At 52.4% G+C, this 24,665-nt stretch overlaps 1 protein-coding gene across 3 annotated transcripts in view; it reads right to left on the bottom strand.

Annotated features, from left to right (window-relative positions):
* Positions 1-24,665, bottom strand: part of LOC133351895 (uncharacterized oxidoreductase ZK1290.5-like) — a 103,059-nt gene that overhangs the window by 54,072 nt on the left and 24,322 nt on the right. For 2 of the 3 annotated variants that reach the window (XM_061567472.1, XM_061567473.1), the window contains exon 3: positions 11,934-12,038. The exons of the other annotated variant lie outside the window; for it this stretch is intronic. In XM_061567472.1, the coding sequence (XP_061423456.1) occupies positions 11,934-12,038 (105 nt within the window). The remainder of the gene's footprint in view (positions 1-11,933; positions 12,039-24,665) is intronic. 3 annotated transcript variants of the gene reach the window in all.

Here is a 24,665-nt window from a genome sequence, read left to right as displayed (position 1 = left end):
AGCGCACCGGCTGCTAAGTGCACAATGCTAGGATGTCACTTTGCCCACAATCACGTCGCTGCAAAGTCCCGCCTTCCAGCGCTCATTTGGTGAGATTGTAAAAAATAAATCATATATTCCTCCCGTGCTTGGTAAAATACAAGTCCACAAAACTCTCCCCACAAGTTCATCAATTCTGGTGACGACACCGGCATGGTGAAGGTCAGCTTCTCCGAGTTGATGACGTCGTCTTCGATGTCTCAACTCAGAACGGCCAGTGCCACTTTGGTAACGGGGACGCCGTTTGCCGGACAGCGCGTGCCCGACCTCGCTCCGGACGATCTCACCGCTGGGCCAATCCAGTGGTGCTTCGCGCGCGCGCTGGCCAAATGCTTGGCCTTTTGCGAAACGGTACAGATTCCAGGGAATTCAGCTCGTACAAAGGCCGCCATTGTGCTTCGGTGCAGTTGCTTAGGAGTGGACGGCAGAGCCACACGCAATCCGTATAAATAACTGAGCGGAGAAGGGGGGCCGCCTCAACCGGCAAGCAGATTGTAAAGGCCTTGCCCAAAACGAACAAAGGAGCAGAATAAAGGCCGTGGGTTGGGGGAGGGTGGCTATAATGGGTTTCAAAGCCGAGCTGTTTATCACGCAAATTTTTCCAACAGACTGGTGCACGGAGGTGTGGGGCGTTACGGAAATGTGGTGGGAATGGTGGGGGGGGGGGTGCAATAAAAGTTCCCCCTCCCCTCCCCCTCCCCCGCTGTCTACCCAACCCCGGTGTGGCCGCAGTGGCCACGGAGGCTGTAAATTTGCCCAGGAGTCCGAGACCGTGACTCGGGAGTTGCCCAAAGAGAGGAGCCGAGTTCTGATGGGAATGGCTTTTCCAGACACCGACCTATGGCCCCTGCACTCCTGCAGCGATGTTCTTCTCATGAAAATAAAAAAACTGTTGACCCTTAAAATATATTTATTACATGACTGTGTTAAACTATATATATTCTGCTGCAGATTGGAAAACATGAGGACATATCCAGATTTGGCAGATTTTAAATATTACACTGCAAATTACTCAATTGGGATCGCACAAAGCACCGTCGCCGCCCTACTGTGAAACCACGGCCGATGGCGCCTGTGAAACACAGCGGCGCCTTCGTGACGATCGCCCGGCACCGCACCACAAATGGCGCAAACGGCAGACGTACCCAATGAATTATCCTCATCAATGATTTATTCTGTAAATTTCCCCACGAAAATAACAGATGCGCTCCAGGAATTCAAGAGCAAACTCGATCCCCAGATGACTCCTGGCGAGCACGTGCCGAGCGATCGCTGGTACCAGCCTCTCGAGGAGCCGGCAGAGCCGCGCACCGCTAACGCGCCCGGCTCGTCGCATCTCGCAAGCAGGGCTCAATGGGCAGCAGATTTTAATCGCTCGCTACGTTACTCGGCTACGTCGAGCTCTGGCGTCCCGTCCGAGCAGATGTGAACTTTACACGGGATGATCTACGCGAAAAAGGGATGAATGTAGAAAGAACGGACATGGATGAATGAAAAAAAGGGATGAACGAGGAACGGTGAGGCGGGCTAGACTCGCGCTGTGCACCTGCACATGATAGCCAAGCTGGTTGGCGCGCACTCCATCGCCGAACCAGTTACAACTCAATAGGAAAATTTTAGCAGTGCGTGAACTAAGAGCTCAGTCCACCGTGGTTGCCCGAGTGGTCCCAGGGCATTATTTGCTATGTTGGTGCTGACTGCGGGACCTTGCTTTCACACGTTTTCAAGATAAGAAGCAGAATTGTTTTTCACAAAAGATATGTTTTTGTTTTTGTAATAATTTCATGTAAAAATTCACAATGTCCATCACCGAGCTTGGCACGGGAAATTGTGCGCGTGCTACAAATTGCATCATCATTATTATCACTATCCCCGCGGCCGCGTGCTCGGCGCACGGCCACCGGAGCGACCCTGACGCCCGGCGGGCTCGGCCGCACAGGAGGGGGAGGAGGGCACCCGCCAGGGTCTCCGCGGCACCGTCACGCGGGGCCCGAGGGAGGGGGGGGGTCCGAGTCCCCATTGGCACCGGCGGCCGCGTGGGATTTCAATTAATTCTACAGCCGCGGCCGCTGGAGAATCGGCCAATGGGACGCGTGTTGTCGCCGGCCGCGCGGGCCCATCTGCTGTTCCCGCGCGCCCCGCCGCCGCCCTGCCGCCGCCACCGCCGCCCGGGGACCCCCAGCGGAGGAGCCCCGCGCCCCGCCTGGTGCGGAGCCCCTTGTGTGAAGCGGCCGCGAGTCGCACAGGCGTCACCCCGGGGGTCGCCCGCTCGTCCGCCTGCCCACCCGCTCGTCCGCCCTCCGCTCCAGCGGCGTTCCCAGGCGTTCGCCGGGACCATGTGCTCGAGCGATCCGAGCACGATGGCGCGTTTTTTTCATATTTATTAAAGCCGCGTTTGGGCTGCCGTGTTTAACCGATTAGTCTCGCCCCGGCGCGAGCGGCACCGTGCCGCCTCTCACTGCCCCCCAAGGCCAACAGGGCCGTCCCGGGCAACAGGTGAGTCAGCGGAGGCGTCGGTAATGAAGGGCACGAGTGAAAGGTTAATGCGGCAGAAAGGGCCTCAGAAGTAGTTGTGTGATGTCGTCTTCCAGAGAGGCTGTTCTGTGTCTGTGAGCATTCCAAATGGACGCTCTCAAAAAAGAGTCACGCATCTCAGTGATGCTTTTCTAGGTTATTAATAAATAAGGCGTTGTGATTACTACATAGGCAGCTGTGACCTGCTGTAGCTGTAGTGCAAGCCAGACAATAATGCCGCTGAAGATTATGATGATGCACATTAGTTGAAGACTGTCCGTAAATCTTAGCAGTGATCCGAGGACAATGAGATCTGTAAAGTATGCTGTCTGGTTCGATGCAAACTCACGTGGAAAAGAAATGCATTTACTGCATCAAATTGCCTAATTCCATAATGTGAAGGGTGGCTTTTCTCCCAGCAGGAGAACACTCAACGCAAACGTGCCACCCACTTCTTAGTCTGGCAGCCAGGCGTACAAATCGAGTTATCCTGCGCCGCATTGCGTAACGGCTCAAACCATGCCCGGCCACTTTTTTTTACTTATTTGTCATGAAAATTAGACGATTGAAGTGTTCCTCCAAGGAGAGCCAAAAAGTATGAGGCCACGTCAAAATAAAAAGCGCACATTACTCTCACTTAGGGCATTTCAACAGCGGCGGTCACAGTAATTGAGGGAAATGAATGCTTACCCTACACGGTAAGATTATCTTGCGTCAAAGCCGTGAGCCGTTTACACTCTTTGCTACACTGGTTGCCCCCTCAATGTGGCGCGAGCGTGTTGGCGCACGCCCGCGACGCTGCGACGCTTTGGCGGCAAGGGTTGGTGGGTCGCAGGGAAGTGTGCGCGGAGCGGCCAACGGTTTGTCGGTGGCTGACTAAGACATGGCAGGAGAGCGGAGCGGGACTGCGATTGCATCCGTGCAGACGGTTGTCCCCCCATATTGCGTGGCTTTAGATATTATGAAGCCACTGGAGATATCCCATTTTTTATTCTAGAATGAGAACTCATTTCTTGACAACTGCTTTTTTGTGTTTAGTTTGTTGTCCTTTCCCCGCACCTCCGATTATCTCGGTTGTCTACGCACAGTGACCATTTGGCAATTCCTGCAATCATAAACAATGAAAGGGCAAGCACCTTTCATTGTTTATGGTGCCTACTTCTGGAACTGTATTACAAACCATATCAAGAATGCTTGCATAATTAAATCTTTTTAAATAAAAATAACAAAAAAACAACATATTACGTGCTTGAGTTGGCTTATTGTTCAGCCGAAATAATTGGCCAATGGATTTTTTTAAGTTGTGTTTTTTTTTTATTCCGGAGCGCTGCATAAAAGAGAATTGTGTCGCAGGGTTGTATTGCACATGAGCACTTGGTAGCCGTGGGCTACAGGACTAACACATCACCTACAGCACTAACACATCATCAGCTACAAGACTAACACATCAGCCACAGCACTAACCCATCAGTCACATCCCACTCCGCGCCGTGGTTCCCGGCACACGCATGAGCCTGGGTCTTGCAGAACGCCGCGGCTGTGCGGGTATTCGCAGGTGCTTTCATAATTACAACATCGGCATGCTCACGTGCTTGCCATTAGTGATGCTCGCATTGAAATAGGCATTGTGCGGAGAGAGGTGCACGGGCGGGTGGATGAAGAGAAAGAACGGACAAGATAGAAGACGGGCAACATGACAAACAGACGCAAAAGTGAGATCCATTCGGGTCGAGTTATGCGGCGAGTGCTCACAAGATGTGGAGGCACTGCTGGTGATGCCGTCACAGGTTCTTACACAGAAACACAACAACAACAACAGCAGCGACTTGAGACAGCATGTCTTTTTCTTCCGTATTGCCGACGTCGACCCCGAGCAACGGCGACAAGGAGGTGGGGCGGCAATGGCCGTGACGCGTACAGGTGTAGAGCACGCGTACAGGTGTAGAGCACGCGTACAGGTGTACAGCACGCGTACAGGTGTAGAGCACGTGTACAGGTGTACAGCACGCGTACAGGTGTACAGCACGCGTACAGGTGTAGAGCACTTACAGGTGTACAGCACGCGTACAGGTGTACAGCACGCGTACAGGTGTACAGCACACAGGCGTGCTTGGGCCCCTGTGTGCTGCCTGTAGAGCCGCCACCTGTTGGGGTCTTATCCAGGACCGTTCCTCTTTGTTGAGGTCGCCCTCTCTGGGAAATCTGTCCTCGTAAACTCCCTCGGCCGTGTCACGAGAACAACGCGTCCGCAAACGCTTCTCCCCTCGCCCGGGATTGTGAGATACAGCATTTCTCATTGCCACCATAGAGGCCCCTTGGTGGTGTTGCACCTTAGAGGTGGCGCAACCCAACTGTGTGTCGAGATTGCACGACCCCCCCCCCCACAACACACAAGACGAGGGAGCCCCCCAAGGCTCCCGACTCGACAAGCAGCCCCCCTCCCTCCACGAGCTCACGGCACCCCCGCGAGCGAGCCGAGCACGCGCTCTGCCATTTCCTCCGCACGGCACGTGGGCAGCAGCGGCAGCGGCGCTTTCTGGAGGTGGTGTAACCCGAGTTGGCGGACGCCCGCGCCGCCCCCACAAAGGAGGGCATTATTAGAAGAAATGCATTATTGAGGGCCTCCGGGGCAAAACTAATGTTATTGCAAATGCCTAAATAGTTAGCACATGACTCGACTCCCACGCGCACGCGGCCGTTAGCGAAGGCAACGCGGGGTCACAGCCACCCGGTGGAGCGGACGCGGCCACCGACACGGCGAGGAGCAGCGGCCCCGGGAGCTGGGACCCGTCCCGTGCTCGAGCAGCACGTGGGGTGTCCTCTGAGAGAGCCACGATTTCACGTTTGCAGTCCAAACCCCCCCAGCCCCCACCACCGTAGCTATTTGCTATGAGTTTACAGACATGAGTGGGAATTAAACCGTGGACTCCGGGCCATCTGCTCCACCAGGGAGCACTAAGAATGATCTGTGTTTAATACTTTGAACATTTTTATGAATCACTTATCCGGAAGACTCCGGGGAGATCAGGCTTTGTCATTTTTGACCAATGACATCATTTGTACTTTAAGCGTGGGGGAGGAAACCAGAGCACCTGGAGAAATTCTACGCATACCGAGGGACACAACGCTCACACATCCATACGGAGAGGCGGACCTGCCTACTCGTCATACTAACGTCGAGTGGCCACAATCACCGTGGCTCGTGATCCGCCAACCCCCCGTCGCTAGGTTGCAGGTGTGTGTAACTATGTTACAGGTGTATCTCTAGCTGCTGTCACAACCGTGTATTTAAAAGTTTAAGCCGCTAAGCGTTAGCGGTGGCTCCCATGTAAACAACGCTACCCACATCACAGCTGTGACAGATGGACGTCAGCAAGCGCCGTGATTCATCGACACTGTAAGAGAAATTAACCAATGTCGCACTAACTCATAATCGCATATAAACAAGTGACAAAATAAACGCTTTGTTTGTAGCCTTTAACGGTGTTCAACAACACATTCAGAGCCAGTGAGTGGTTAGCGGTGTGTTGGTTTGTGTGTATGGACTGTGTGTGTGCGTGTGTTGTGAAAGGTGATTGAACATTAAGCTGCTGATTAAATCATGAAGATGACTTGTGGGGAGTGGAGCCACAGTGGGTCAGGCACTCCACTACATGTCCATGACCCTGGGTTCTATTCCTCGGCATGCACATCGCCAGAAGCAGTGGGCAGTCTGGCACAGGCCGTCCGTAAGTAGACATGACCTGTAACGAGTGTCTGGTGTACAATCTCTTTGCACAACTGGGACAGGTCCTCGCTAACATCACTTACGTCTACAGCCTACGCTAACTTAAAAAGTGGTTTTGTGTTGAATTGGCAAACACATCTCAATTACGTTTATTTAAAGCGTGGGTCATGTTAACGGAGCAAGCGGTGGCGCAGTGGTTAGCGCACCGCACTATGAATCCGGCGACCCGAGTTCGATTCCCATCCACGGCTAACAGTGGCGACGGATATCTGAACTGTCTCCTGGGCCTCCCCTCCCCTTCGATCCACACTCACCAACGTGATGAGAGCCACCATGGCAACACGGACACTTGGGCCCAGCTCAGCGTGAGCACCGGGCCAGCACAGTGTGCAATGGGGGAGGGCAGCAGGCCTGAGTGCGCGGCAAGTGTTGACCGGAGTTGGTGGCATGGAGGCCCCTCACCTATTCCCACAAGCGTCACAAGTGTGTGTGAGTGTGTGTTTGCGACACAGTGTGTGCGTGCACGCGTGTGTGTGTGTACAAGCACGCGCGTGTGTGCGCGGATCATATTTTCATAATCCCTGGTTACGCAAACAGATGCCATGTGAAAGCATGCACAAGCGTAAACACGTGGCCTTGCGCAGCTGAGCAATGGACCTGTGTACGTACACATAAACACGCTGTAAAGCATTTTCTGGTATATTTCCTGTTGTGATGTTTAACTCTGGGCTTTGATTTGTTTAGTGTGTGCTGTGATGATGTATTTATTTTCACCTAAGTCCCCCTTTGTAATGAGACTTTTATTGTAAATAGGCTATCAGCTGATCTTATATAAAGGAATTGTATTGCATTCTATAAGTCATTCAACAAGCCTGATTTCATCGGTTAAGATCTGATTGTAGATATGGATTATAGTTGTCACGTACCAGAAATACTGCTCCCTGTCATAGAAACATGGAATATCCAGCATTCTGCTACAACCACGATCACCCTAGGAGATAAGCACCACCCGCCAGCTCATTTCAGCACGGCAGAGCATTCCACTTTTTTTTTTTGCACGACATTCGTACAGAAGCCCAAACAAATCACACCGCTGCCAAGTTGTAAAAAACGAGCGCGGCAGATGCCGCATGCTGGCGCTGCTCGGCAGAAGGAACTCGATCGCTGCAGCAGCGGCAGGTGCAGCGCCACGCTCGCTGTAGCCGCGAGGCGAGGCCCCTGTCCCCCGGACGCAGCGCTTGCTTGAGCGCGGCAATAAGCGCGGCCAACAGCAGCGCCGGGAGTCACTAATATTCGCGTTTATCACGTTTATGCAAAGGACACAAACGTTGGGATGTAAATCGCACGATATGTTCACGCTGCCTGCATTGTACACATTCGCCGTGCATTCGGAGCGTTTAAAATCTGTATTCTTGGTTCTTTCGGTAAAGTCACGTAGATAGAAAATAAAAATAAAATTTTAAATAAATTAAAAATATAATGTTTTTTTATTTACTATCTACGTGACTTTACCGAAAGAACCAAGAACATGAATTCCTGCAGTCACGAAAGTTTTAAGTCAAAAGTTTAAAATCTGATTCATGAAACGTACAATGGGTGGCTGGACGGGCTGTGAGTTACAGCACTGAGGATGATGGCTTTGAATCCATCACAGTTACCTATGGATAAAATCGCCTCCCAACTAAACTGAGTTGATGGTATCGGCTCGATCACTAACTAGTTCATACAAAAAAACATTCTATTTGAGTTTTTAACTCAATTTGGCACATTTACAATTTCGAGAATGAAATATTAAAATGGACTTTGATTCCCACGGTGCATGGGAAAGTACAGAAGGAATCGTGTGGATAAGGGGTCCCTTAAAGGGACCTCAGAAGCAGTCCCTTGACATCATCTTCCACGGGCCATGCTCTAATGCTGTAAGAGTTTCCAATGGAAATTGTTTCATCTCATGACACAAAGCCTGAAGCACAATTGGAGTTAAAACATTAAAAAAAACACCAAACCAATTCGTCAAATAAATACGAAGCACAAAAAATAAAATGGCAGCACATTTCCTGTTGCAAACAGAGATGGTTTGCACCCAGGTGCTTGGAAGCCCTTAATGAATTCAGCTGCCCCCATCAGAGTGCCTCAGTCATTTAATATCCACTAATCCCCTGGATACAGCGCTGCTGCTGCTGCTGCCTGCCCACACAACGCAGCCTCAAAGGGGGCTTTGTTGGAGTTGTTGTGAGCCCCGGGCAGGTGCTCCGGGCCGCTCTCTCGCGGCCTGCCCAGTGGGCGCAGCGGCACTTTTGAAGCGACCAGTGGCACCAACCAGCAACTCCCCTGCCCCCACTAAACAAACGGCACTTGGCAGCTGGAGGGTAATGGGCTTGGAGGGTCGGATGCCCTTGGCCGTCACCGTCGCCGCCACCCAAGCGCTGCTGAAAACCACCGACTGACCGTCAGCTCTTTAGCGGCGCAGCCTTCATCGTGAGCGCGTGTGTGTGTGTGTGTGCGGGTGCTGGCGCGGGGTTTCGTGCAATTAAAGCGATGGCCACATTTCGCAGGGAAAACAGCTGCCGGTAATTGCATTAGAAATATGCAGGAAAGCCAAAATCCACGCGGATGTCGATGAAGTCCTCGGAGCACGAGGACACAAACAGTAGCACACTTGCACCCAGAAGAGCGTTTCCCTGCCAAACGCTGCTGGTCTTGTCGCCCGACGGCACGCGCTTACGCTGATCCTGTCTGCGGTGCGCGGGAAAGTTTTTAGGGAATTCCTTATATAAAGGGTGCTTAAAAAATGTTTCACACTTCTGAAAATTTGCAACAATACCACAAGAAATGTGCCTCCAGGCTCGGGAGACCACCTGGAGAAGATTCCAGGCATGAAGCTGTTAACATGCATTTGTTCTAATGTCAGTGTATTATGCTTTCTTTTTACATTAAAAACGACAGTCCCATTTAAGTGTTAACATTTTTTTTAAGCACCCTGTATTTTGGGAAGTTTATATCCACGTACGGCCAATTAGGGAGACACCCATCCAGCAGTTTATGGCCAAAAGAGTTGCACGTGCACATATCAATATCGGAATTGAGGTTCAAATCTTGCATCTAGTTCAAGGTATAATCAAGCACTCATCTGCAATGAGTGGATGGTATTAAGCTCGGTCAAATGCACCGCGGAAACAAAAACGACCAGCCTCGAGGCGAGTTTTGCCGAGCGAGCGGAGGGTGATCCAACGGCGTGTATGCACAGCTGCGAGCGAAGTCGGGAGGTTGCAGCGGTAAAATAAACCGAGAAATATGACGCCCGGCGGTGATTTTTTCACACATATATATACTGCTTTATTCTCGTGACTGGTTCCAGAAAACAACCAGAGTGAGAACATGGCACAGTCCCTAAGAAATTTGTGAAAAATATGAAGCCCTACAGAGTAACCAGGGCCGTTTGAAATCCAGGCTTCAATTGCAGCCAGGCAATTACCGTGCGATTGGCCGTTCATGAGAAACCTCAAGTGACCACAAAACACATTTTTGCCCATTTTATTTAATTATAATAATATAAACAAAGTTCTGGGTTGGCACAATGCTGGTGGGTTCTGCACCTCACTGCTTATGTTTGGCTATTACATAGCGGGGGAGCTATTTGTTTCCCCGATGCAAACAAAGCAAACGTGCAACCTAACGTTCCCCAAGAATGACTTCGCCAGCCTCGCTCCAGTGTCCTGCTAAACGACATAAAACGGAAAGGCTGAATGTGCAGGCAGAGGCACATCTTGGAAGCGGTGGCGGCGAGGGCTTCGTTTAAGATGGCAGAGAGATAAGAGAGCGCACGGCGAGAAGGAACGTAGAGGGGGGGGGGGGGGAGGGTAAATGTATGGCTGGCTGGTAAATGTCACGGCTGTTTGACCCCCGCAATTCGGGTCAAGCGTTGCCGCTGCCCGGTGGGGCCGAGGCGAGGTGCACGCAACGTTGCGGCCTTAGGCGAGGGCGTAAAATCACCGGAACCGGAGGCGGTGTCTGCGAGTGTTCTACCACCAGGCCATACACAACCCACGCGCAGACATCTGCACAGTGTCACTCATGCTTGAAATTGTTTTTCCATTCCAATTTATTTTTTGGGGATTTGTTTTCAATTAAATTTCACGTTCGGTAAATTCACTTTGCTTACGTAATAATGGTACGAGATTGCGTATGATGTAGCGTGCCGTCCAAGTCAAATTGTACCTGTGTTTAAACGCGCGCCTGAAAAGTGCTCATCTCCAATGCCAATCCTGAGCAAAATGCTGACACTTCCACATTCCCACGATGGGGACCGGTCTCTCCAGAGATAAACCACTGCTGACTTCCTACAAATTGTTACTCATTTTATCAACACTGATAGGATGATGGGCTGAGTCGATCTGCGATAGAGATTTAAATTCACGACCTTTTGACCGAGTCGGTGCTCCGTCACAGACACAGGGTTGTGCCGCAGCACACCTCTCCAATGTGTTTTCGGGTAGTAACGCATGTCGCGTGTCATGTGACACGATGTCTGATGTTTCGCTCCCTTGTGCTGTGAGCTTCTTCCGTAACTGAAGAAGTTCCTCTACGATGTACTTTGGCTTGCATCGCGTGTTGTTCTTCCATCTACCTGGAGAAGCTCCCAGCACGTGGAGTGAAACGTCGGACATCACGCTGAAGAACGTGCGGTGCGCAAAACGTAAAACGCGCGCGGAGAGCAGTGCGGTGCACTGCCAAGATTCACAGCTCCCTCGCGCTCTCGCGCGCTTCCCCCACACGCTGCCCGCAAATTCCCAGCGGCCACGGAACCCGACCCCACTTCAGAGCGCGCCGCGTCACGAGGGAGCACCGCCGCAAATCCACTGCCCAACCCCAGGCCCTCGAGGCAACGCCACTCACCGACAGGACCCTGTCAGTGGGCCATCAGCGTTAATCATTAGCGCCGGACGCGGTAGCCACACGCCCCCAGAAGCCGCAAAGGGGTTCGTTGATCGCGCGCATTTCCCCACGTGCTGCGAGAGATCCAGGAGATGGGATTACAGCAGCGGCAAGGGGGCTGCTGAATTATCCACGCGGATTCCTGAAAGAATGCTGCCCTCTCGCTGGCGGCGGGGGTTTCTTTCCGGATGCCGCGGTTTCCACCCCCGCGTCCGACGCTCTCATTAGGGACTGGCGAAACGTCGCAACGCAAGGCCGCATCGACGCTCGGTAGCGCTCACCTGCACGGAGGACCAGAGGAGCGGCCGTGCCGGGCTCGGCACGCGTGGTCACTTAGACCGCGGCTGTCGAAGTACAGTACAACAGATGCTTCTGCACTGACCTATGACGCCCATCACGTAAACCCCGAGGTCTATAACAAACTTGCGTGCACGGAGGTCGCCCGTCCCAGCCATATCTCTTGATGCCGAGCAGCAGCCGAATATTTAAAATGACAACGTTCAGTTCCCGAAGAAGCGGCCGGCACTCGGGAGCGAAACGTCAGACATCGTGCCGAACAACTCGCGGCAGAACCCGCAACAGCGCGACGGAGCGCTGCGTGGCACGGCCGCGAAAACCTCGGCGGAGGTGTCGAATGGCCGCGTGGGCCCCGCGCGTCTCCCTCGGCGAGACGAGGCCCCGGCGGCCGCGCAGAGGGGACCGCGGGCGGAGCCGGTACCTTCGGAGTAGAGCTCCTCCAGCGCCCGCCACGTCTCCGCTCGCAGCTCCCGCCGGCTCTGGCCTGGGGGCGGCTGCCCCTCGGGCCAGTGGACCAGGTACAAGTCTGACGGCGGCAGCGGCGACGTCCGGGGGGGGAGGGAGGGGAGACACAAAACAAGTCGAAGCGCGACGGTGAAAGCGCCGGCGAGGATCGGCGCACGGTCACGCTCGCTCGGTGGTTCGCCGGTACGGCTCCGACGACTTCACGGCACACTCCGGCCACGCAGGCCCCACTCCGCTTCGCGCCTTCCGTCTTACAACTGTGCGTACTCTACGAGGTACAGACCGACTCCCAAGAGACAAATTAATTAGAAATTGAATGCTGAATGTAGCCAGGCCGCGGTACGATTTCCCTTCAGTCTGCGCGGCGGAAGATTCAGCGCTGCCATCACAGAGGGAACACTTGCGGACACCCTCGAACTGCAACGCCTTTTGGCGTCATCTGGTCCAACTCATATGAGACTAGGCTCTAAGGAAAGCTGTCTCGGGTGTGGACCAATCAACTTCAACGACAGTGCACATTATCAGAGTTATGTTTTTGTTTGCATTATGACTGCAGGTATTGTGGTCTATGTAAACATGACTCCTTGTAAAAAAGGTGTCAGTTTTGTGGCCAGATAGAAGGGTAAAAAACAATTATCATATTTTTTACTGGCAAATGAGGTTCCAATGGTGGAAATCTCGTGAAACTTTATGCTGATGTCACCAGACGTAGACCATTTTCATTTCACCCGGGAAGGCCCACTGAGCTATATAACTCTTTTTCAGAAGCCACCTGGCCACAAATTATTGCTCAACGGAGTAGCTTATCACGTGGAAATGTATAGCAACCAAATCATCGAAACAAACCTTCATTCTAAATGTGGAGGGAAAAACCGGAGGACCAGGGGAACATTTCACGCGACCACGGGGATGGAGAATACGCAAACTCCAAATATACAGGCGCCAAGGTCGGTATCGAACCCATGACCTCCCGTATACCAGGTGAGGTAGTAAACATCTCGCCATCGTGGCACCCTACAAAACAATCTACGAAACCAGGAAACGTTTCAGTCCGTGACCATCATGGACTGCATGGACTTTAGTTATGCGTAGATGAGCAAGTGGTTTGTACAGCCAATCAGCGCCAATGAAGAGACCCCATCCAATCAATACACTCCATTTAATCCACAGATTAAAAGTCACCCAACTACTTCTGTGAGCATTGACTGATTTCCATGATGCGAGTGCAGGAAATCATTGTAGGCATTGCAGTGCCGGAGCATTCGAACAAAACAATGGGATTGCACTGGAATATCTTGATACGAGGCCAATGGATTTGTCAGCTTATCTTAATACATCTTTACAGCAGGCCTACATGAAGCTTAGTCAGTAGATCAGTAGTAGCAGCAGCTTCCAATTCAGCCAATCATCCCCGTGGGGTCGGTAAAATTAGAAACAAATGTTGAACACCTCTTGGTGAAAAGTCCATATTTGTTGTCCTTTGGAAAGACTAATCCCTTGCTAAAGGAACCTGGCATTTCCACAACTGTTTCCGGACTGAGAATGGCGATTAACGCTGCCCGACGCTCGCGTGAGCTTAAGTAAACCACTAAAACTCCGAGTCCGTAAGGAGATGTCTCAGAGATATGAGCACACCGTGTTGTGCCAAAATTAAAAAATCCACGCTGGCAAACCAAAATCCGATCTCTTCCTTAATAGGCAACTGCTGGCGGAGAGGTTTACTGACGCACGGAGCAAAAGCAAAAGCAAAACACGCCATGACCCAAACCCGATCCTCGCTGCAAAGCATTCTGACAACTATTTTTTTTTAAACGAAACTTTCGTTGACCAAGACATTAATCAGGAACCCCACACTGAGCACGCTCGTTGCGAAAATGAAATTAAGCCGCGTGAGCCGACGGGCTCTGGCTTTAAAAGAGGAAGGGCCCCGATGGCGGTTGCATAGACAAAGTCTGCGGGGGGTTGGAACCGACGGGCCGACGAGACTTGGCTCAGGTTCAAGTGCAACTGGCCGGCTTCCAACAGCACCGGCCGGCTTGCTAGAAACCGAGCGCCGCTGGGCCCGTGGGACGGCGCGGCTCGCCGAGGATGGGCCGAGCGGGCGGGCGGGCGAGAGCCACGTGCGGACGAGTCGGCGGGCGACTCTCGACGGAGCGACTTCACCCGCACCCTCTGCCCCTCTCCGAGCGGCCTCCCGTATAGCGAGGCGTTCGCAGCGCATGCGGGCGTGGGCAGAGAGACGGGGTGGGCGGCGGGTGGCCGCGCGGGTGCCGTGGGGCGGCCCCTCGGGGATGGAGAACCGCGCGGGTCTGGGGTGGGGGGCGTCCGCACGTCCGGAACTCCGCCGAGTAGAAAGTGTCGGCCGAACGGCAGCGTGGCGGCCGCGCGCGTCTCTCCGCACATTCGCGCCCCGCGTCCTGTTTGTGAAACAGGATGCTCTCGCCCACGAGCGGCCGCCAGGGTTTACGCGCCCGTGCCCCCAGACTACGGAGCCGCTTGCGCGCGGCCTCGCTCGGAACAGCCGGCACGTCCGTCCGCATCTCACGAGCCGCCAGGGAATTTTCATTCCATAAGCAGCCCCCTCCCCCCCCGGGCTCCACCTCCCCAAATCCGTGTTTGACTCCCGCTAATTTGTGTTTCAATGAAGTGGAATCTGAGAGTAAGTGCGCGTTCCACCCGGCGCCGCTTTGGGGAACGGAGGTCGGTGTTGAGACTCGGGGAGCGGCTTCACGCGCCGCTGCCCAAACGCGGTAATGTCATTATGATTTATTTGTCGCGAGGAAATCAACAGCACCTGCGAAATTGTGTCAGCGCACTGAAGCGTAGGTTTTTTTTATACAGCAGCTGGCGAGCATGTCCGCAGCCTTTTAGTTTTCGGTGGGTATTCTCCAAGGGGATTAACATTCGGCCCAATGACACGAATGAATGATTTTAAAGAGTATAGGCTGAATAATGCACCAATTGGCAGTTTGGATCGTCACATTCCGGGCCCAAAGCAACGTTAAACATATATGCTCAGCAAGTTTGGGGATAACGTTACCAAGTGTGGTTTTCATTATGGAAATATATCGAACGTAAATGTGCGTGTGAAAATGCGGCACCAGGACAAGGCTCCATTGGTAATTTCGAAAAAATAAAGGCCAGAGCGGACTCATCATCATCAGCATCTCTCTGGGGTAGGTAAAATTAGTATCACATTGTGAGAATCAGTGTTTGTCGATACCTTCCAAAGATCACCCCTGGGACAGCAAGCACAACTGTCACCGGTGATGAAGGGCCTTCAACAGAGATGGCGTCCCATTTTTATCGTAGGGATATTGACGTTGTACAAGACAGATGAGAGACATTAAGTACTGTGTGCACACACAAGCAACCGAAGCAATGAGAATCAAGCGCCTGTGGATGCGCGTGCACGCCGGCCATCGTGAGTGAAGTGGAGCCATATCAAGTCCTGATTTGGCTGAATGAAAGAATGCAAATCCTCTACGTCCCACGCATAACCACTGGAAGGTTGGGGTTGTGGCACAGTGGCTCAAGTGCGAAGTTGATTTTGTTGTAACCAGGTGGGACCTCGAGAGAGCAGGGTGAGTCTCACTCGCAAGAGCAGTGACCTGGCTCACCAAAGTGGCCAAAGCAAAAGCAAACAGAGCAAAGTGCAGCAAAAAAAATGGAGCGTTCAGAACCCAAAACAAATATAAGCGACGGGCACATTGAGCTATTCATCTCGCAGACAATGTCAACACGAATCGGCGTGGCTGATAGGGAATTCGTCATTTGTTGGGTTGCGTCATCTTCCGCAAAGGAACGGGATATCGTTAGAGACTGGCGAAGGTCACCGGTTGAGTCTGGACGAGCCTCTTGTGGTGACATCACCGAGCAAACAGGCTCGCGAACATAGCCCGAGCAACGACGCGCCATGACCCCCCACCATGACTGCGATGGACGTGGCTCGGACACACACCCCAGCATAGATAATTCTCGGTGGCATATTTATCAAAGTTAAAAAGGAGCACCGTCTCTTGATGGGGTTGCGGGAATTTTGCAAAGACCTTCAAACGGCCTGGAGCTTTGCATGTAAATTGCTGTGTTTATTTTTTTCGTTCAAACCGTGAGGATGTGCGTTTTAATTAATCCCAAATTCTCAGTCCAGAAATTGGAAAGGCAAAAACCCATCTCGAATGGGGACGCCGCAGGGTCCAGGAGGGTTATATTGGGGATTCGTGCAGCAAGTCCGGTTTCTTAGCGGCTCTTTGCTGACACCCGTCAGCTGGGCACGCGTTCCCCAAATCACAACACGATGAACTCATCTGTTCATCGAATGGGGCCCACGGGGCCCTGGCCAGCGGCTACACGGGGCCCAGTGGGTCCCATTGGGTCGATGGGACCCGTGAGGGGTGGGGGAGGGGGGCAGCTCGGGAACCACGTGCACGGAATGTGACCTCGTTCGACCCCGGCCTGACCTTGGAAATGAAACGGCTACGCAATTTACACGTTTTAAGTGTGGGGGAAGTGCTCCCTACCTCCCTCTGTGGATATGCGTTCATGTGCTTTACTCTTTTCTCCTTCTGCGGTCGTGTGTGTGCATGTGTCTTTATACGTTAATACACAAAGAAACCCCCGTACGGCCTTTGACAGACGGCAACACCACGCCTGGCCGCCTTTGTCTCCCCAGCGCTGATGTTTGCACACCGCTCCAGGTAGTCATTAAGGCTGAGTCAACCTAGAGGAGGCCCGGGACCGATGCATATAATCGTCACCGGTAACGGTGGCCGTGAGCGGGAATGGAACTTGGGTTTCCGGCCAGGTCCGGGACCGGTTCCAATGTTCACCGCTGTTTTTGGTCATAAGCGAGGATTGCAACGCAGCGCGCTAACCACTACACGACTGCTCCCCCCCAATGACACACACGCACACACGCACAGACTCGCGTACACGTCCATCTTCCTGCCAGTCGCCATCTCTCCCCACTCCTTCCCTCCCCCTGCTTCTCTGGCAGAGTGTTTTGACAGCCGGGCGTTATCAACGTGAAACGCTGTACTGCCGATGCATTTCCATGCGCCTGGCGAACTTGCCCAGGCACGGCGCGGGCCGTGCGAACGTCGTCCATCGCGAGCTGGAGTGAGGCCAGCGCGATGATGTCTGCAGAGCCGACACGTCTCCCTAATCCCTGGCCATAGCGGCAGACGCACTCTCAGTCAAACATTCACGGGGGCGTGCGACGGTGCATGCACTTGGCACAGCGACTGAGAACAGTGGGGTGTGTGCGTGCATCAAAGGGAAACAAAGAAGAGGGTTATTTTGTTTGAGAAGACAGAAAGTCAGTCACATGCCGACATGCAACGCTGAGAGCGGAGGTCTGTAAAGTGGCAGCGCCACACCTGACACAGCTGCCATTTGAAGTTGCTTGGCTGCAAATCCGGTTGATGCTGCCGGTGACGGCCGCAGTTGGTTTCGCCTTCTCTCGGTTCCATCAGCACTCCCCTCACTGGGTTCACAGCCCCAACTCGCTGCTGCCACGTCGAGACCGGCGGATTTTAGCCTCGCTTCTTTTTAAAAACGGATAAAATTTGCGCAGTAATTCCCTGCAGGCGTTATCAGATGTGCGCGGGAAATGAGCGGCTGACCCTGTGCAGAGGGGCTCAGTGGTGAGCTCACTGACCAATGGGGCTGCCATCTGTCTCGAGAATACTTCCAGTCAATTACATTCCAAGCCAAAGTGTCTCGTGCCCCGCCCCCGCTCCAGTCTGTGCCAGTGCCGCACGCTCCACGCGCCGATGCCGGAGCGCCGCGCGGCTCTTTGTCGATCCACTGCTGGATAGGAACCCACCCCCCGTGCCGTGCAGCCGGTGGGGGGGGGGGGGTGACACTGACCTCGCTTCACCACTCTGGTCAGTGCCAGTTGGTAAACGTGGGGTGGCGTAGATGCGGGAGCATAGAAGTGCATTCCAGCAAGAGGTTTTGCAGCGCTGCCTTCTGCTGCCCACTGCGTAGCCCTGCAGCTGCAGCAGCAGACGAAAGCAACCTGGTGGACATGGCGGTCGCCTATCCATGCACGATCCAAGCTCATCCTTGCTTAGACAATATACGTGAAACATACTTTATCACTGTCATTGTTCACAAATGCAGGACAGCTCTGCCTTAGAAGTCACAACCTAAAGAGGACGTTTAAGTCAACATTTGGGGCAACTATTTCATCTGCAGAGCAGAGAAGGAATGGCCGAGACGACGCTTGCTAAATCCTCCGTTTTAGAGGCTCTATTTGTTGACAATGACAGCAACAAAATTTTGCAGGCTGTGTTTCTAAAACACTGCCAAAGTAAGCCCTGATATCTGACGTCAGCTGGCCGCGTGGCTAAGTGGACTAAGGCTGATGTCTGTCACCGCGCTGAGCCAACGCATCTGTGATATGGGCTCCAGTCCTGGGTGCCAAGCATCTCCCCACGGTAGCGGGATGTTATCTCCCTCGCCCGGTATACAGGAGGTCGTGGGTTCGATCCCGACCCCGACGCCTGTTGTATATTTGGAGTTTGCGTGTCTCTCTCCCCGTGCTCACGTGACATTTTCTCCAGGTCCTCCGGTTTTTCCCTCAACATTTAGAATCAACATCACCACGTGTTTAGAGTGTTTGGCTGCTGATATCAATTTCCACGTGCTCAGCACAGTTCGTTTGGCTATTAAATTGTGGTGGCCAGGTCGCTTCGGAAAAAGAGGTATGTAGCTCAGTGGGCCTTGCCTGGTAACATAAAAAAAGTTTAGTTTATAGACTAAATGCAATTAAACGCTCACGAGCAATAAATATGGCCCGGCCATCTTCAACAGCAATGCGAATACACATACGTGGCCCTGCTGTTTGTGAGTTTAAGAATGGAAAACAAATCCATGCACTTATTAAGTTTGTTGAGCCAGTTGGCCAGGATTGAGCAATAACCTAGCCCACGTTTCACCCGGTCAACTGGAGCGCACAGACTAAGAGTTACTCACCTAACAACAACATATTCGAGAATCACAGTTAAGAGACAAACGACATATACACTTTTAAAACGATTATTTTTTTAAACTCATAGTCTGGTCCTCAAACTATCTGGGACACTGTTGCAGTGCCCCACCTGGCTATTTAAACCCCATTGAGCTGACAATGCGTACGAGACATCATTCATTAAGAAAAAAATCAAATCCCCTATTCGTCGCGAGTGTGGAATGCAGCAGTGAAGCCCCGGAGCATAAGATCCACATGCGCACGCGTAGTTGACGGTGAATTCAAGTCAGACAAAAAATGCATTTCCCTAATTCGAACACCAGTCACCCCGTTGTTACAGTATCACTCGCCGAGAGAAGCATGGAAGCGATTTGTAGTTAATTTGAAAAACACGGAGACCCAACGCCCAGCCGCCGTTGTGCCCTGGACCCAACAAAACACACGCCAGGACGCCTCCTCGGCTAAGAGAGCTGCGTGCGCAGTTTCCATTCTTCCAGACGTTCGCACTCACTCACGGAGCGGTGCGCAGAACCCCAAACTGAAACTTCTACACCTGCAACCACAATGGCCTTATTACTTAATAAAGAGAGGGCCATTGTACAATGCGGTTACTCGGTTTTTTCGCCCGCATTAAAATAATTTTTATTCCTACAAATGCAACCCCTTTAACGGCCACGTTTTAGGTTTCGCTCCCAGTGGGAGGCTCTTAGCGTGGTCGTTTCCCTGTATTTACGAGCGCAGCACACACACGCGCGCACACACACATGCGCGTACACGTTTGCCGTGTTTATGTTTAAAATCTAATATTTACCTAAGCTGCACCGCCGCCGTTGATTGTGGTTACGACAGAAAACACCGCGGAGCTCTCGGCTCTCATGTTGGCAAAGCGACTCCCATTACCGAATTTTGCAGAAGAATGATGATATCGCTTAACGCCGGTGTTTGAAAATTACGTATAGAGTAGGCCGTAACTTAATTATTTTATCATCAATAAAACACTGTTAATAAAATGATCACTGCTGAGATGTTATAATAATAATACAGTTACTACTCATTTTCACGTAAGTTTGCTTGAGAGTGACGTGTGGCATCGGGCCGCTGCTGGAGACAATGGAGCGTCGTTTTTCGAGGGCCTTGCTGTGCCGCATCTCCACAGTGCACCACGGGGAACAGCACACGCCACGTGGAACAGCACGCCACACGGGAACAGCGCGCCACACGGGAACAGCACGCCACTCGGGAACAACGCGCCACAGGGTAACAGCACGCAACACGGGAACAGCACGCACACGGGAACAGCGCGCAACATGGAACAGCACGCCACGCGGAACAGCGTGCAACATGGAACAGCACGCCACGCGGAACAGCGCACCACATGGAACAGCGCGCCAGGCGGAATAGCGTGACGTGCACAACAGCGTGCACAGCGCTCTCGCAGGCTGTGCCCGAGCTCTCGAGGCAGCCCTTCCGTTAGAATCCGTAAAAACATTTAAAAGAGGCACATTAAGGAAAAAATAAGGTTTCCTTGGTGAAGACAAATTTGTAAACGTCGTCCTTTCTGATGAAGTGCGCCGCTGTGTATCTTAACGCCGTGGTTTCAGCAAGGGCCAGGGGTTCACCTAAAGAGCCCTCACGCGGGGAACTTCGACACATGCTGCGGGCACAGCGAGAGAAGGATGGGGTCGCGCGGAGGTGGCCGGGAAATCTGTTTGAAGAATTTGTTACCATAATGTTTGCCCTGACTCACAACAAAGGCCAATGAGCTCGCATTGTTTGAGCGATTGCAGAACAATGGGGCCTTTGGCCCGCGCGGGAACAAATGCGTACGTGCGAGTGTAAGAAAAATTCATCCGCAGCAAATCAAGGGGGTTGATTTTCAGTTCTGTGAGAAGGAGGGGGGGTCTGGAGAGGTGGGGGGGGACAGAGGGGGTGGGGGCTGGAGGGGGGGACAGAGGAGGGGGGTCTGGCTGAAACAATGCATTTGCACTTTGATCTCGCGTTGGAGTTTACGCTGTCATCCATCGCTTGCTGATTGGTCACACAGCAGTGGGACTTGTCATCCGACCGCTCCACTCAATCTCTAAAGACTGGCTGGGGTCAACTCTGCCCATCATGTCGGGTGGGTAATATAAAGACCCACCTCGTGGAGAGAAGGCATTGGCTATCCTATGCGACAACCCGCCCTCGTCATAGGAAGGTGGAATGTGCCCCAGTCGATGGCAATGAGCACTGATTGCTGTTCAACTGAGAATGGAGGCACTTTGAAGTTTTAACTTTTGACTTTCACTCTTCAGCCGAGGTGGCTGGAGAGCAGTGTGGTCAGGTGTGGTGGTTACAAGGTCAGCGTACCTAGCGTGGCCTTCAAGTGGGTCAGCTCAGCCTGAAATGAGCACCCAGTGACTCGACTCAACTCCACCAACTCGACGTGAGAATCGAGCACCCGGCGTGGAACCTCGGGGACGTCATCCGAGCTGGAAAGAAAATACTCGTAAGCAATACTGCAAGCGCGGCTGGGGAAACGCTTAACAATAGATCACCCCACCATAACGTTCCTGCAATGATCTGCATTAATAACATCATAATAATAAAAAAAGTGAGACGGAGAGACCGACATGTCTGGAACTTCAAACCACGGAGAACCCCTCGAGCGGCAGGGCAAGGCGGCGCAGGCACAAAAACCACGACGTCCACAATTGTTCTGCTTGCTCGCCTATAGGAAGGGCCGGTCAGATTGGTCCATTTAGGGTCAAACAGGAAATCCCTTTGGCGGGCGGCGACGAGGAGGAGGAACAATGGAGTGCCGCCCGCTCCCCCGCCGCTCCGTTTCCTACCTCCCCACACACGGACCGACACCACCACCACCGCCACCACCGCCACCACCGCCACCACCGCCACCACCGCCGCCACGTTTGGCGCCCACCACCTTCCTCGCTGCACTTCATCATCGCCGTCCAGTAGCGGCGGCGGCGGCAGCAGCAACGGCCGCATCTTTGTCCGCAGCTATTGTCAACGTCTATCTGTGCTAAAGGTGGTTTCCTCTTCAAATTGCTCATCTCCTGTTTACAGCCCGAAGCCGGTGGTGGAAATTCCCCATTACCCTGACGGGCGCAAGCCTCTTCATAGAACCAGCGGTGACTTCCCCACCCACACACAACTTGGTCCTCATTTTATCAACCCCGTAGGCAAGAAGAGCTGAGCCGACCCCCGACTGGGATTTGAACTCTCAACCTTACAACCACAAGCCACGGACTCTGACGATTTGCCACGTGGCCCATTTATCTATCTGAACGCTTCAGACCAACATGAATGATTATTTATTTAGTCAAAGAAACAAACACACGTGTGGCTTTAAGATAATAAACCGATGTCCTTTAGCCTCGGTGTGTCTGGAGACCTCGCAGCTCAATCACACTCGTGGTATTGAGGTCAGAACGCCAAACCGATGCCCAATAGTGGGTGTAATGATGCATTGCTTCATCAATTAATATCGATTTCTAAGTTCACAACACACGCACTGAATCACGTGTGGAACCCTCAAGCCACTAGAGGCCATCACATTATTATCACGACACCCCTAAAAGCCTCATACAAACACACTGCGCGCATTTGTGGCTAAAATAACATGTATGAGAGGTGATGTTTGGGACGATGTGAAGAACGGCCACTGCCAGAAAAGTCGCCGATTTTATATCGAGATTTATTTGACTTTGAAGGCCACACGCTGCTGTTGTAGCAATATGCCGACTTGTTCTTTTGTCTGCTTGTGCCAAACTACCAACACGCCATCACCAGACAATGCATTTCGTCTTACACCATAACGAGCAAGAACTCCGTGAACATTTGCTCTGGTCAATGGTCACACCATCAGCCTTTGAGTACCGTAGCCAAATGCAAAATATAATAAGAGCGTAGGGGCCAATTCCCACGATACCATCTGGTCCAAAGCTGTCATTATATTCCTACACGTATCATTTGATGTAATCTCTTGAACAAACATGAGCTTGGGTGCCTATATTTACGTGACATCAGTGAGTAATTATATATAATTTAGCTGCGGATACATTTTACGTGCTCAATTTGGGATATCGCACAAACAACGGCCTACTCTTGCAAATGTCACCACAGCGTTTTTCACGATCGCTCCATTGCGCTTCGAATAGCACGCTTTGGCGATTTCCCACACAAATCACCGGGAAGATTCAAAACCCGAAGTCCACGCAGAGTCCATGGCGAACTGCTTCACTGCTGAGCCACACCGACTGGTGGACTACCAGTCCCACAGAATCTCGGGTAGGGAAAAATATTACCATCGGTCGTTTACGCAAAAAACAAAAAATAAGTAATGACGGGGACAATATGTACGAGGCAGCGCTTGTGCTGCAGTCGATTTTCCGTAAACGCCCTGCCAATCACACCCCGACTCGAGCCCGGATGAATCACTGCTGCCCCTCGTATTGTTTGCATTGTATCGCAGGACACGAGCGGGAAATGCGCTGTTTCACGTCAGCTGGATTCGGAGCAGGGAAGTCTTTTAGCGGAGCACACCATCAGCCCTCCACCCTTAAACCCTCCCACCAGCGAACTTACACGTGGTCTCAAAATTATCGCTACATCATGTGACCGTGGCCTGTGAAACATAACTCTGTCATCCACGGTGAAATCATCACCCAGACTTTCCATTACAGAACTTCGGGATTCTTAAAGCTTCTTGGTGGGGTTCAACCCCCACCCCCGTCACAGGATGTAGTGAATTTGCCTTTACAGTTAAACTTTGTTTCACGGAGAAAAACAATGAGTGGACGAAAGAGTGGCATCTGGAAGCGGACGTTGCACAAGTGGGGATAGGAGGAGGTCTGGCTGGGATGAGAGACCTTGGGGGTGGGAGAAGGATCTGGACCGACGATGACGCAGGGTTTAGGGACGCCCCTCTGTGAACCTGAAGGGCGGTGGGTGATGGAGCCCGGCAGAAGCGCTCTCGCCGCTCGTTGCAGAGGTTCGCGGCTGTACCACGGCAGGCCGCCCTGGTTAATGCTGCGATGCGGCGTGCTCACCGTGAACCACCACGCGCCGTCTGCTTCACGGCGGAGGCCGGAGGTCGCCTCGCGCCACTCGAAACGAGTCGGCGTCACGGTCCAGATTTGCCAAATTCAAACCATGTCGGTGAAGCGTGGTGTCCTCGTGAAATCCTTGCGCTAAATCAAAGGAGCCAACACCAAATGTACCAAATTGTTACTTTAAATCATTGAGGTCCGAGACGAACGAGAGCACGATGACTTTTTTGCCATACGCACTTCTATTTTACGTACGTTTGTGGTTTGAGAAAATGCAAGGCAATCCAGGCCAAGAGAGAGGGTAGGGGAGCGGACAGCGAGAGGAGATACGCGCAGGCTATAGATGTGCATTGGTAGGGAAGCTCAATCCCTTTTGAAGTACAATCTCAAAGGACGACTCTGCGCGTCACGATATTATCCACGTTTCAATGATCCACAAGGCCTGCTTTCATCAGTGCAGATTCTTAGAGAAGATAAATAGCACCACCATAACCGCTACATTATGGGCGTGACATTTAAGCTTTAAATGCCAGTATATTAGGGCATGATTTGTGAGTACAAATTGAGGAAATATGTACAAGGCCCTTACGTGTGATATTACTACTATAATAAGCTAAAAATGTCTGTTTGTGTGTAACGCGTGTGACGTCACTCCACATGC

Source organism: Lethenteron reissneri, chromosome 39 (genome assembly GCF_015708825.2).
Source record: "Lethenteron reissneri isolate LAM-NWPU_2019-01 chromosome 39, ASM1570882v1, whole genome shotgun sequence".
NCBI lineage: Eukaryota > Metazoa > Chordata > Hyperoartia > Petromyzontiformes > Petromyzontidae > Lethenteron > Lethenteron reissneri.
The sequence above is the reverse complement of the archived record's forward strand: the minus strand, read 5'-3'. Positions and strand labels throughout refer to the sequence as shown.